At 35.2% G+C, this 14,946-nt stretch overlaps 1 protein-coding gene across 6 annotated transcripts in view; it reads right to left on the bottom strand.

The window, feature by feature from the left end:
- Positions 1–14,946, bottom strand: part of NPAS3 (neuronal PAS domain protein 3) — a 723,511-nt gene that overhangs the window by 101,566 nt on the left and 606,999 nt on the right. For all 6 annotated transcript variants that reach the window (XM_087723489.1, XM_087723456.1, XM_087723467.1 and 3 more), the window contains one exon: positions 2,806–2,980. In XM_087723489.1, coding sequence (XP_087579615.1) covers positions 2,806–2,980 — 175 coding nt within the window. The remainder of the gene's footprint in view (positions 1–2,805; positions 2,981–14,946) is intronic.

Raw genomic sequence — 14,946 nt, 5'->3', positions numbered from 1 at the left:
AAATCAGGGAGTTTGAAGAAAAGTGGGAAAGGAAATAAGAAGGAATTTGCTTGAAAAATAGATAGCAAAGGAAAGATGAACTCAAGGATGAATGGGTTAACACTGTGGCAATCAAAAATAAATTGAGACGATTTGGCAGGAGACTAACAGTGGCATCGTATGTGTGGGAGCTGGGGTTACAGAATTTTCTGAAGATAAAATCGTGTGAATCGCAAAACAGCTTAAATAGTTGAGAGAACATGAGAATTCCCACTAGAGCAAAATTTGAGCACTTCATATTTATAAGAAACATTTCAATACTATCTTTATCAAGAATTACAATAATTGCAGTTGTATTTTTGGTAGTATGATAATTGTGGAGCTTCATTAAAGTTTGTTTCATTTTGGAAACTCTTTGACTGCACTTCCAATCCTTGTTTATGGAATGCAATTCCCACATAATATTATAGACCATATTTGTCCTGTTTCCAGAACTTTACCTGTCTAGTAACAGGAAATAATATACTGTTATGCTATTAATCAAGAGAAATCCTGTGAAAGTGGAATTTTGGGGGGAGAATAAAAGACCATGTAAAATTTAATACCCACTTATTCATAAAGAATTTATGGAGCTCATGTAAATTCTGAAGATTGCAGCAAATATCTCTTGAACTTAGATCCTGGTATAGATGAAGATGAATTTATATTACAGTAAGATGCTGCACTCAAAGATAATAAATGTTTAGTTTTCTGCTAAACTTACAAAATGCTTTGAAAAATCTCCATCATAACAAATCACAATATATTTTATTTATATGCACATAGATTACTGAACCAACATAGTCAGTAGAGTAAAACTAGTTACTCTGATTTATCTAGAGCCGAGGCGCAATGGTTAAATGCAGCACTGCAGGCTACTTCAGCTAACTGCAGTTCTGCAGTTCGGCTGTTCAAATCTCACCGGCTCAGGGTTGACTCAGCCTTCCATCCTTCCAAGGGTAAAATGAGTACCCGGATTGTTGTTGGGGGCAATATGCTGACTCTGTAAACTGCTTAGAGAGGGCTGAAAGCCCTGTGAAGCGGTATGTAAGTCTAACTGCTATTGCTATTGCTATCTTGTTTTTCAGAGGAAAATCACAAGGAAAAAAGAGAATGTTAAAAAAATCACAACAGCCAAAAATAATCTACTGTATTTTCTTCCATATAGCTTGGCAAATTAAATGTTTTGCATCTTAAATACTTCCTGTGGTTAAAATCTTATACCAATTACTTGAAAGTCAGCATCAATGAGTTCAGCAGGCTTGCTTCTGAGGATACATGCACATGACTGAAAAACAAATTTGTATCAATAAAGCAGAATATTTGTAGTTTAGAGTTGAAATGAGGAATCCTTGGTTCTCTCTGAGTTTCTTGTTTTCTTGCAGACATTTCATTACCCAAACTAGGTAACATCATCAGTCTAGCACTTATGATGTTACCTAATTTGGTAATGAAATGTCTGTAAGAAAACAACCAAGCTCAGAGAGCACCAGGGACCCCTCAAACAAATTTGTTTTTAAACTGTCCTTATATCCTCATAATTATTGTTTGTATAATCCCCCTGCTCCAAAAATTTCCAGTTTTCATCTGGAAAGGTTTCCATTTAAAAATACACTATTATTTTTCTGGTTGTTCTGATACTCAACATAGACACTTTAGTTTACTGTTCTTTATAAAATGATCGCTAATAAAATACTTTTGTCTTATGAGCTTGCTTCAAAACAACAGATCAAGTACAGTACAAACATATTTAAATAGTAGAAAAATAATTTCCCAAGTAAGCAAATAAAAGGCTTCAAATCAGCCTTTGTACTTCATTAAAAATCTTAAACTTCTCATGAGAAAAATTAACATTTAAACTACTGCTGCTTGGCCAAGCACTCCACCACACAAGAATATGAAATATCTCCTCTAAAAAAGTACAAAAAGGACAAAACCACAAATGTGGAACTTCAATTAATTTAAAGCCCCAATCAGCAAAGAATAAATCCTTCGCAGATCTAATTACCAGAGCTCTCGGAAGACCCAGGCCGACCAGCCAATCTTCCTCGTGTTTGAACAGCTTGATGAACTAGGGGACTGATGGATATCAAGTCATTTTGTTTAATTTATAAATGGATTTTCCCCTAATACTTAAATTATCATCAGTACAACACAATGAAAATGGGAACATTCAGAATGCAAAGTCTATAAGAGGCCTGGGAGGAATTCCAATGAGGAATGTCACCTCTGTTCATTCCTCTATACAATTGATCTAATTAAATACTGAGGGTGGAAAGGCAGTTTAAAATGTAGCCATTACTGTTTTCTTTTTAGCCTTAATTTATCTGTTCACATCTTTCAAGTACCTTCTGATGTTAAAAAATAAGAACTAAGAACTCTACAAGTCCCCAAGACTTTTCATTCTTCACAAGCTCATAGTCATAAAGCTTATTCAGTGATTTTCCTGAATAATAAATAAATGCATTACTTTTAATTCCTGCAACAATAAAAGAAAATGAGATACGAAACCTGAGCCTTTTCAATAATTTGAAAGAGAATCTACATTGACTGGTACTTTCTGTATGCATTGTTCAACCAAAATTAGAGCTTTGCTATTATACTTATTAAAATGTCTCTTTATTTCCAAACCTCTTCCTTATTTAATTACTGCTTAGAACCGAAAGCTGCCCTGAATTGTTAAATACAATTAAACCTATTCATCGTCTTTTCACACCGGCAACATGAGCTCAATTATTTGATTAAGGTCCTGCCCACCAACCTACTCATTCTGATTGTAATTCCCACCTGGCTCAGGGGTCTCAGACTGGGAAGATGAGGAAGCTGAGCTGGCTCCATCTTCGGCTGTTCCCTGCGAGAGAAGCCCTCGTCCTGGGGGAAGTTTCATGCCCAGCTGCTCAGCCATCTCCACGTGGTCACCAGGATGGACATAGTCAAACACACTGCTGCCTGTCAGTTCCACCTATGGGGTAAAAGCAGGGGACACGAGACATTAATGTAAGTTTTTCTTTTTTCATCTGGAATCTATTATAAATGCATCACTTCCATCAGTTCTAAAAAGTTGGAAACTTGAGATGTATATAATGAATATTAAAGCATCTGCTGCTCTGATATTGAAAATTGTATGTATCTTTTATGCAACACATATATCAACAGACAAATAAAAACTTCCTTTTTATTAGATTGTTTAGACGCCGAAGCAAAATTCCTTTGATTAGAATATGTAGTTTAGCTACAACTAGTTTTCCAAACCCCTATCCTTAATTGACCCTGAAAATTGATTTGCATTAAAGAAAAGTCAGCTGGAACACAAGCTCACAGTTGAAGCCTACAAAAGCTTTTTTTTATAAAAGATACAACTTTACGAATATATTCCTGCATGAAATATGCATACCTTTTGAAATCAGCACAACCTTAAGAGAATGCAATGGCATGTTGCCAGGCTGTGTGCTATTGGAAGGCCCCCACCTACAATTAAACAAGCACTTTGCTTTTCCCTGATTATTTATTTACTATATTTGTAAATTGCTCCAATCTTATCACTCTGGGTGAAGTACAACATAGTAAAAACAAACCACAGACGTATAAAGGGTAAAACAATAATGAATAAAAAAGCAACACACACACACACACACACACACACACACACTCCAATTACAAACAATCAGGGGATCTAGCAATGCAGACCCCCCGCCCTTCAATGATATTGCTCTATGCAGAACTGGAACTTATCTAATGCTTTAAGGATAAACATGTACTTATGAAGTTCTGATATAATAAATTATTCAGTAAATATTCTAATAAATCATAAAATAATTGCAGTATATAATGGCATTGCTGAAAGGTGTCATGCACCCTTCAGTCACATGTAGATAACAAGTTATATTTGAATACTTAGTAAACATAAAGTTGAAAAGTTATTAAATTACAGAGAGCTACAAAAAACTATTCATTATATAAAAATATTTAAAAATATAAATATTAAAAGATTACAGTGCTGTAATATTTATAGCAAATTACCCCCTACCAAAATAAATAAATAAATAAATAAATAAATAAATAAATAAATAAATAAATAAATAAATAAATAAACCTGAGTAAAATTTAAATACTGTCATGTTAACTCAGAAGTCCTGCTATATACCATAAGGATAATTTCAAGATAAATGTGGATATTTGGATTGCAACCTGACTTTCAAATCACAACTTTTCACTTGTGTATTGTCTCTTTAATTATTCATTAAGATGAATTCAAAGATTTGTGATAGACAGCTATTAGTCACAGTGTTTTAGGGTTGAAAAAATCTTACAGTTTGAGGGAGAACCCTCGTTTTACCATTTATTACAAACATGACCTGCATTTTTATGAAATTTGATACCTTATAAAGATTTAGATTACACTCAAATTTTACTCTAATGTGATAATTAACGACAACAAAGTATCACATTATTTTGGTTATAGGCTAATTTTTCTGAATCTCTCTCTGGCTGTAGACATCAAGTAGGATTGGAGTATCTGGACCAGATAAAGTGATCTGAAGACATCAAGTAGGATTAGAGTGATCTGGACCAGATAAAGCCTTTTCCTGAGTTATTCTGGGGCAAAGCTTCTAAATAAGATATTGGGTAGTTCATAATAAATACACAAATCTTGCCTATGGCGGTATACTCTTTTCCAGTAATAGGGAGCTGCTTTCTATTAGGTCAGTCTGTTTTTCACTGAGCTCTATTTTTTTCTGACTGGCAGTGGCTCTTAGACCAAAGCCTTTCTTATCCCCTGTTTTCCCCCCTCCCCACCAAACATGGGTCAGAGATCATTTCTGACTTTCTGCAGGCAAAGCATGTACACTCCTGTAGTCCCAGAAGGAGAACAATGCTGCTATTAGGCATTACTCAACTTTAAATTTGTGTAAATAGTCTCATTGCAGGGGCAAGTACCACACTCCACCTAGTGTGTATGTATTTGTGTGCACGAAGCCCAATAATAAAGGGAAATTGAGGCTGACATATTGCCCCAAGTGGCAATGAAGAGATGAAGTCCCCAGAAGGTAGAAGGTATTTTAATTTGCAGCAGGGGAATCATTTTTTTCAGAATATTCCCTAAATAAAAACATTATTTGTAAATATGAACAATCACAATAGAGAAAAGATTGGGTCTGACTCTACCATCTTGGATTGCTAGATGCAGTTGTGGTTTTACAACCACTAACATTATTTCTCATTTTATTTTCAAATAAAATTAAATCAATAACAATTCAATAGCTACTAAGAGCTAAGGCTTGTTGATTTAACAACAAAGAATTATTATCTAAATTGTCTGTGGCTTTCTGTGGTATTTTTGTTTTAAAATTCTCCCAATGCTGAATGAGAACAAGTGTGCCTCTGATCTAGCAACCAATCAAACTTGGTTTACCCACAAAGTAATTCATCTAATTGGTAACAAATCTAATGCTCCATCCAAATCAAGGCAGTATTAAAAAAAAACTGTAACAAGCAATTTATTTATTTATTTATTTATTCAATTTCTTTAGTTGTCCATTTCATTCAATGATTCTGGGCTGCTTACAATTCCAAAAATATAAAATAATTAAAACAATAAAACATTTTAAAAACAATACAAATAATATTCATTAAAGGACACCAAAGCTCATTTACTCCTTAGAGTAAAGATTTTAAAGGCAAATAAGCAGGCCATATCAAATAGCCACCGATCAAATGCCAATCAAAACTATTCTGATTTTGGTATTCTGCCCTAACTGAAAATTCAGAATAAACTTCAGAAACATGTAACACATGTGTCTTTTATTGTATATTATAAACAATATTTTATTGTATATTATAAAGAATTTATATTCCTTCCTTCCTTCCTTCCTTCCTTCCTTCCTTCCTTCCTTCCTTCCTTCCTTCCTTCCTTCCTTCCTTCCTTCCTTTTCTATAGCTGCTCATCTCAGACAATGACTCTTACAATTGAAGAAAATATATTACAATTTAAATACTAATAGCATTTTAAAGCAATAAAAACAATAAAGACATCCAATTAAATATACATAGCACATATTACCAGAGTACAGACAGTTGATTGCTCCTCAACCTTGCTTTGCAACAGACAATGAGGGATACCGACAGTCTTGCCAGTGGTGTGCTGGTAACAACTCGCTCAGCTGTCTCCATAGTCCCTGCTGTTCCTTGCTGCAAGCCACCAGTCAATCAGCATACTAAATGTCGCACCTCAGCTCTGCTCAACTGGCTTGCAAATCTCCACAAAATTTAATAATCACATCTTGTAAACTGCCTCTAGCACACCACTGCATATTACTGTATCTTTGATTGGGAATATATTATTAATGACATATACCTGGAATGTCAAACTCATGTCATCACAGTGGCGTCACATGGTATGACATGACTTTTTTCTCCTTCGCTAAACTGGGTGTAGGCGTGGCCAGTGTGTGACACATCAGGTCCGCCGGCCGTGAGTTTGACACCCCTGACATATACTGATAGAGATTCTGCACAAATGGTTGGACTCTTCATATAATCAGATCTTGAGTATACTGATCATGTTCAGGACAAATTTTTATAGCAGATTTCTGGGCTTCCATTCATTAAAATTAGGATGAAGTCTTCCATGTGCAACAGGACTGGCTAAATCTGAGGAACAGCAAATCAAAATGACCAGACATTTCAACGTGAAGAAAAAAACAAATTATAATGCAGTATTTTTTTTAATAAGAATCTACATCTGGAGGAAAAGGCTATTACCAGCAAAAGGAACTGGAATCTAATGTTCAGCAAAACAAAAGCTTTGAGCATAAAGCATATTTTCAACAATTCCTCTTGACTCCACAGAGTCCCCAAGGCATTTTCTAAAAATGAAATGCAGTCGTAGTGTCTGCAGCTTGGCACTTTGCTTGTTTTCTGGTCCATGGGTCTTATTATTAGATCCAGCCAACACGGCCATCATTTGATTGGGATGCCCATAACATACTGCCCCAAAGGCCATCTGATGCATACTTAATTGCCATAGAAAACATTATTATCATTCTTACACATTTTCTTTTTATTGTTTGTCAAAATTTTGCTTGCTGTGATTTATACTTTGTAATATTACCTTGTTTAAGAATATTATAAACCAGCATGCAAATCTGAATAGAACCATGGGATTTAAAAAGTTCAAATACATATGTGATTTGTGATAATCTCCAGAATAGTCTCCAGATTAAAAGTCATTTATGGACTAAGTACTTTGATGACTCAAAGGGCATGGAAATATGGTTTTGATTTGTTGCAAATCTGTATGGCATATAACTTTGTACTGCAACCAGTATGGCAATAGGCTTCATAGCTGATCAGTGTTAATAATACAGAGTTAGGATAGCCAGTTGACCATTGCAAAGGAAGGAATTTTGAGGAAAAAACAATGGCCAGAAACAATCAAATAATTTACTGAACTGCTCCAATACATTTCCGGGCAAGGCAAGTGTGCCTTTTTAATGATCACTAATTTCAAACAAACAATAATTATAAAGAAATATAAAAATAGTCATTTTATTAATTTCATTTGATATCTCAATTTCTCAAATTCAGTTTACCAAACTACTGCAGTGTGAAATGCTTAGCGGCCATGCTTACTATTAACAGGATTATTGACATATAATCCCTTCTTCCCAAGGGGCAGGAATGAATTTGTGACCCTGATTTATGCTTTGTTATCATATTCAATGAAGGAAATGTCAGTGAAGAATAATCCTGTAAAAAGTATATTTAGCGGTAAAATAAAACAATCTCTTTACATGCTAACTTTTCTAAAAATAAGCATGTCAATTTCAAGTGACGACTTACAGAAACTGTTTATTTTATAAGATTGTCTGCAACTGAAATATGCTTAAAATGCAATTGGGGGCTTTTAATTTAAAATCCAATTCCTAATTTACAGGTAGTAAAGGCAATTTTTACTTGACACTGTATTTTATTTTAGGCTTGAATGAGTTAAATAACATGCTTTTTATTCATCATTCTTTCTATTGAATTGCTTTTATTTAGTAGAAGGAAGACACGTTGCTAAGGGAAAAGCAAGGTTATGAAATAAGGAATGCACTTGAATAAATGGGGTTTGGCACAATGGTCTGGTATTAATTCATTATTATTCTAACATCTATATGCTGTTAAAACACTTCCAGGCATGTTTTTGAAGTAGCTTTCCTTTTTTCTACACCTCTTGGTTTGGTTTGTTAAGATAGAGAAACTTTTAAAAGAGATTGGAAACAACTCTGCCCACATGTGCAAAAGGATCAGTTGTATAGCATATAGTAAAGGGAAATGATATAAGGGTGAAGCCAGAAACAAAGTGTGAAAGAAAGCATCTGTCTTCAGATTTGATGTTAGGCTTACTTGCTCCTGAAAGTGGTTTATTTCTTCATCAAGACTCTTCTTTTTACCTATGTTGCTATATACATTATGTTCTTGTCAGGGAAAAGTCTACTTTATCTAACTAGCAGAAGATTAAATGTGAATGGAATCACGTGCAGTACAAATTATGTGATTAGAAAGTGACAGTGAATCAGAGTTGGTATTCAGCAGGTTCTGACCAGTTCTGGAGAACCGGTAGCAGAAATTTTGAGTAGTTTGGAGAACCGGTAAATAACATGCCCACCTATTCTCTGCCTCCTGAGTCCCAGTTAATTGGGAGCAAATTGGGATTTTGCAGTAACCTTCCCCTGGAGTGGGGAGGGAATAGAGATTTTACAGTAACTTTCTCCTGGAGTGGGGTGGGAATGGAGATTTTACAGTATCCTTCCCCTGTCATGCCCACCAAGCCACACCCACCAAGCCATGTCATGCCCAGCAAGCCACACCCACAGAACCGGTATTTAAAAAAATTGAATCCCACCATTGCAGTAATGACTCAGATGTAAATCCCTGCTCAACAATGAAACTCAGGGAATCACTTGGACCTCTTAGCCAAGGCCAGAGAAGAACACCCTTCTTCAGGTGAGAGGGATTACACTTGGCCTTTTAATTTGTTGAGAAGTCATGAGGGGTGGCCTTAAGACATCATAAACTACCAGATTGCGCAAGGCCTACGTTTGGCCCAGCTGTTTTTGCATTTTTTGGAGGGGTGTATTTGAAGCTTAGTTCCATAATGGCAACATTGCTCATTTTGAGCTGACTTTTTAAAGGGGAAAATGAGTACTTTAAACATTTAAAATGTAAAAGAGCCCCTAAGACGCATACACACAAATGGACTGAACATTTCAGCCCTGCAAATTCAGGAGGGAAGTCTGTGTATGGTGAACTGAGAAATTTGAAATTACAAGCTCATGAAATTTTTTCTCAGACTATGGGAGATGGGGAGAATGAAAATTGAAGAAAGGCAGGGTACAAATAACTATTCTTTTTTTCAGAATAGTATTATTAGTTTTCTAATTATTGATATAAAGTGTGAGAAATCAAGAGGCACAAATCAGAGTCTAATAATCAGCAAAAAGACAGATATATCTTATAAATCAATGCCGTTGACAGGATTTCTCCCTATTTTATTTACAAATTAAAATCTATTTATATTCTACATTAACCATTAAATTAAACAGTTTCTAATTAAATGTTGAAAAATACTTTGCAATAGAATCAATCCACTGAAATACACTGCAGTTAAAGAAAAAGTATTTACATGATCTACTACTATGCAGCAAATCCCATATAGAATTTCTATGAACAGGTAAGAAATAACAGCATAGAGAATTTGATTTGGCAGGTAGAAGCCTTATATTGATACCTGCTGATTAATGTGTATGCTTTCCGGGAGGCATAGATATTGGAGTATTAACTTTTCAACTCCTTAATGACTGCATAGCCTGACTGATTATTGGTTATTTAAACATAACTTTGATAATTTTTGCATCCCTGCCTCATTTGCATCAGGTCTGGGCAGAAGTCAGTTCTAACATCACTGTAGGATCAGGATTGTGTAATAACAATTATAAGGATTCCAAATATTTGCTGTCAAATGAAATGAAAAGAAAAATACATTGAGTTATGGATCAAAACTGGATGGGTACAAGGATACAATATAGGGCATTGCTTAAGCTGAGACAGGATACTAATTCGTCTAATCAATTATATGTATGAGCACCGGACTGGATTAGAGGACCTCCAATGTCTCTTCCAGCTCTATTCTGATTCATTGATTGATATAATGGTAGCAGTTTTCCTAAATTTCAAGCTAGAGACTTTTCCATACTGACGATGCCAAGAACTAAATGTAGGAATCTACTGCTTGTACAAAATGTGCCATATCTATCAGCTATAGACCCTTCTGTCTAAGGGATTGACAAAATGGCAAGTTCATATTCAATAAAACTCTGTAGGCTAATAATTTAGAGGGTTCCCTCCCCTCCCAATTAGTTTTAAGCCTGCTCATAATACTCCACCAATTCTGAGTCTTTATTAATAACTAAAAATATATCCAGAAGAAATCGTGGACTGACTGCTTCTGGCTTATGATACCTCATAGTTTATCTGCTTAAAACATTTTTGGAGGAGTCAGATATTGCCTATATACACTCAACTCTGTTGCTTTTTTTTTTGCATCTAACACTTGCCTGTGTTTTGATTAAGAATTAATGAATGTGTTGAAATTAAAACCAGAATGTAAACAGGAAGCATGGATTAATTATTGGAATTCAATGACTTCTGAAACAATATGCTATTCCTGAAATATCAGATTCACTACTTGAATGAATGTTTGGCTTGATTCTCCATGTCCTTTATGATGGCAAGTAGTCGTTTGCTAAATTAAATTAAATACACCAGTTATCAATATTCTTGAACCAATATTTTGTCAAATATCCCTGAAACGGATACATAATGCCTACAGTACTGCAACTCATTCATATTGGGGCCACATTTGAAGATCATCCAAAAGCATTAACAGTGCTAGGTTATCAAGCGATAGAGAGATGGGTTGCTACTGGTTCACACTGGTTTGGATGAACTGGTAGTGGAAATTGGGACTGGGTCGCCAAACTGGTAGGGACAACAGGCTGGCCCAGCACTCGAACCGGTTCCCTAGTCGCCCATGCTATTGCCGGCATGTTTTTTAGGCATTTTATAATGTTTACAGGCAATTGCGCAAGCAACTCGCGGCAGGCGAGCACATGAGCAAAGCAATCAGCACATGCACAAAGCACGTGCAGAGTGAACTGGTAGTAACTCTGGCAGCAACCCACCCTGAAGTGATATAACTGGTGCAATATATACTAAAATTTATGTTGTTTTCTATTTCTTTATTAAATTTGTAACTACTGCAGTTAAATGACTCCTAGTGGTTCACAATATAACCATAAGAAACAATAATACAGAACAATGTCTATAATAGAAACTCAAAATTATTGAATAATAAAAATCAACATAATAGCCCCCACAACTCTCACCAGATTGACACGTCACCCTCCAACTGTTTAAGTATAATGTGCCATCTATTCTTAGTGACTACACAAATAGATCTTTTACAGAATAATCTGTCTCCATCCTGGCCCTTCAGATCTTTCAATGAGGTACCCATCAATATCCATTTTACTGCTGGTCATTCACTTACTTTTATCTTTCCCAGCATTATAGACTTCTCAAAATGCCTCATCATCACACACTAAAATGTGCCCAAAATATACTAATTTGAGACTGGTCATTTGTGTCACAAGCGAGAATTCTGGATTGATTTGTTCTATAATTATGTGGTACCTAGAAATCCTTAGACGTACATGTATTTTTAGCACTGCAAGTTTTCTTCCTTGAATAAAAATTATGAAAGACAAGGTGGAACCCTGTGAGTTAAGCTAAGAAAATGGCCTAAAAACAAATAATAATCTAATTGCATCTAATCATCTTTGGAAATCTATCTGGCCGTCAACCCCAAATGATTCACAGACATGGTAATCAAAGCTGTTTTTAAATCTACCAAAATCCACAGGGGTACTTTTTGTTCTTACATATTTCCTAGGGTAGGTTATCTACTACTGTAAAGCAAACAGGAAATAATCCAATACAGAATATAGATTTGAAAAAAGGAAATCCTCGACTAAACAATCATGTTTTATATTATACCAAGTTCTCTCACACTCTTTTATATAAACATGTGTGAATGTAAGCACTAAACTTCACATAATTGTATATAGTTGCAATTAACAGTTTTAAAAAAACCCATTTTTAAACATTTGCAGCAGTCATTGAAGTGCGAAGGTTTATATAGATAGTGTTGGAAGTTCATAAAGTAAACAACAGCAACAAAAAGCCACTCTAAAATTGCTCTTTGACAGAAGAGGAAAACTTCATTTTGGCAATTATTAATTTTGGGGAAAAGTTCTCAGGTTTATAGTCTATAAGAATTTATTATTTTCCAAATGTCTTCATCAAAATTCAGCATGTCCTTAACTTGGTTGGGTTTGCTTGCTTGCTTATTTATATCTCTCCTTTATTATTATTATTTTACAAACATCTTAAGGTAGTGTACACATCTAATCCTCTTTCCTCCTATTTTTAAAAATAATTATAAAGTGTATATTTAATATTATGTACTGGGTAGCTTTTTTCTGAACATAATAAAAGTGATATAAGGAACCAGGGAAGAATGGTTGGAGTGAGAAACCTCAAAATCCAAATACCTCAAAATTACATGAGTTTGGAAGTGGAATACAGGTAATGATGAAATAATGATAAATAGTTTTATGTGCTGTGTGGTGCTCACTATTCATATATTATTGCTGTAATCAAAGTTTATATTCAATTAATAAGCATCAAATCTCAAATGTGAGATTTGATAAGGGACTTCGGATTTGAATTTGCCAAGTTGCACAGACATAGCTATGGTAGCTTGATTTTGCAACCTATTTATCCCCAATTAAAAATCCTGCAATTGTGTGAAATACATTTAATATCCTGTGATTCTTGTCTTGTCTTGTTCTACACATAGAATGGAGATTTGAAAAATAAAATACCTGTTATCGCACACTGCAACCTGCACATGATCTTCTGAGGAAAGACAGCAAATAAAATCATGAACATCATCAGGTGGAATGATTATTCATATCAAAATGTTCATCATTTGTGTCATGATGCAATCCACTCAATTACACGATTCACATCATTTTGGCTTACACAAGCACATGTATAAATGTACTTTTCCCATTGCATGAGGCAGAGGTGGGTTGCAAATCCTGGCATTAACGGTTCGCTCGTGCTCACATGCAGAAGCGCCCGGGTGGGTGGGTGGAGCCTCCTGCTGCTGCCACTACCGGTTTACCCAATCCGGGACGAAATAGGAGCAACCCACCTCTGGTATATGGCTAGGGAAAATATTTAAAATACAGGGGTGGGCAAGAAAAAAGCATAGAAAGTTGCCATTTAAAAAAAATTATGAAAATTAGTGGGGACAAATGTAATTGTTTAGTAGATTCCTTTGGATCTAGCTCAGATCCTTCAGTATCATTGAGTTGGCTGGAAAAAAAATCTTGCAATCCATGTTCATGTTTCTTGTAAAGATGGGTAGATATTCACCAGTAAACGAGTCTTAATTTTATTTTGTGTGCTGCATCCATTTTTCATGGCAGATGCATCACACAATCACTAGTTCCATATATTGCAGCCTGAGGGTCAGTATTTCTGGAAGACTATCTAACAGATTTAATTATGTCCTTCTTTCTTTTAGTTGCCTCTATAACCCATGAAATTATATGACTAAGAGCAATGAAATAGCACCTTCAAAGGAGAGGAAACAAATGGTACCTATGTTACTCAACCTTATAGATAAAAACTCAACTAATTTTAAAGCAATGCTTTGTATCCCCAATTCTCAAATTACTATGGTCAGTAGTATCAAAAGCCATCAACAGATCCATCAACAGACAGCATCAGGGCTGTACCCCATCAACTCTTTCCCAATAGAAGTAGACCATCATAGAAATGATTTAAATCCATTTCAAAACTAGATCTGATTCTAGATGGAAACATTCAGGACTTCCCCCATGAAGATGTGTTGAGCAGAGGGCGATTCTTTTTCTCCCACCAATGAACAGCTGATTTCTCTACCAAAACTGGCTATTTGGCAACTTTGCCCCCTGTTTTTTGAAGGGAGTCTAGGAAGGACCTAAGATGGCCTTTGGATAATTGTGTACTTGCAGAGAAGAGGGGATCTTGAAAACAGCAATTCTCAGTAAGGGACGATTGGAAGGTCAGGTCATTTTTCCTTAAGTTGCCTGGGTTTTAACTGCACATTTTAAAGCTTTGCTACCTTTTCATTTATGACTGGTTGACTACTGACCTATTTTATAACCCCTTGCTGGACTTTTACAACTTTCTTTTTTTTTGTTCTTTCACAGATTACTACTGAACTCCAAACCACTTTCATTTTCACTGCAAGGAAGTTTGTGGTGAAAACATATTTTTCAGGCAATGAAAATCATCCAATTGAACTTATATAGTCATCCAGTTGGACTTAAACTTATTTTATTGCAAAGTTTGTTCTTTTTAGCTCTTTAAAAAAAAGAGCTTTTTTAATTTTTGAAGGAAAAATTTCTCCTTTTTAAATCATTTTTTTTATTTTGAGAAATGTATCTCGACTTTCTCTGTGGACATTGGATTATGATTTACCTGCTTCTCTTGTCCTTAGAAAAAACAGTGTGATAAAATTTTCTGGGAGCTGTGGTGGTGCACTGGTTAGAATGCTGTATTGCAGGCTGACTCTGCTCACTGCCAGAAGTTCGATCCTGACCGGCTCAAGGTTGATTCAGCTTTCCATCCTTTTGAGGTTTGGTAAATGAGGATCATGATTGTTGTGGACAATATGCCGACTCAGAAAACCTCTTAAGAGACTACTATAAAGCACTATGAAGTGGTACATAAGTCTAAGTACTATTGTTATCTCTATTTGAAAGA

The sequence above is a fragment of the Thamnophis sirtalis genome, unplaced genomic scaffold, assembly GCF_051295495.1.
Source record: "Thamnophis sirtalis isolate CommonGarterSnake01/CBP01778 unplaced genomic scaffold, rThaSir2_p1.2 scaffold_1, whole genome shotgun sequence".
NCBI lineage: Eukaryota > Metazoa > Chordata > Lepidosauria > Squamata > Natricidae > Thamnophis > Thamnophis sirtalis.
Note: the sequence above shows the minus strand (reverse complement) of the source record. Positions and strands in the feature narration are given on the sequence as shown.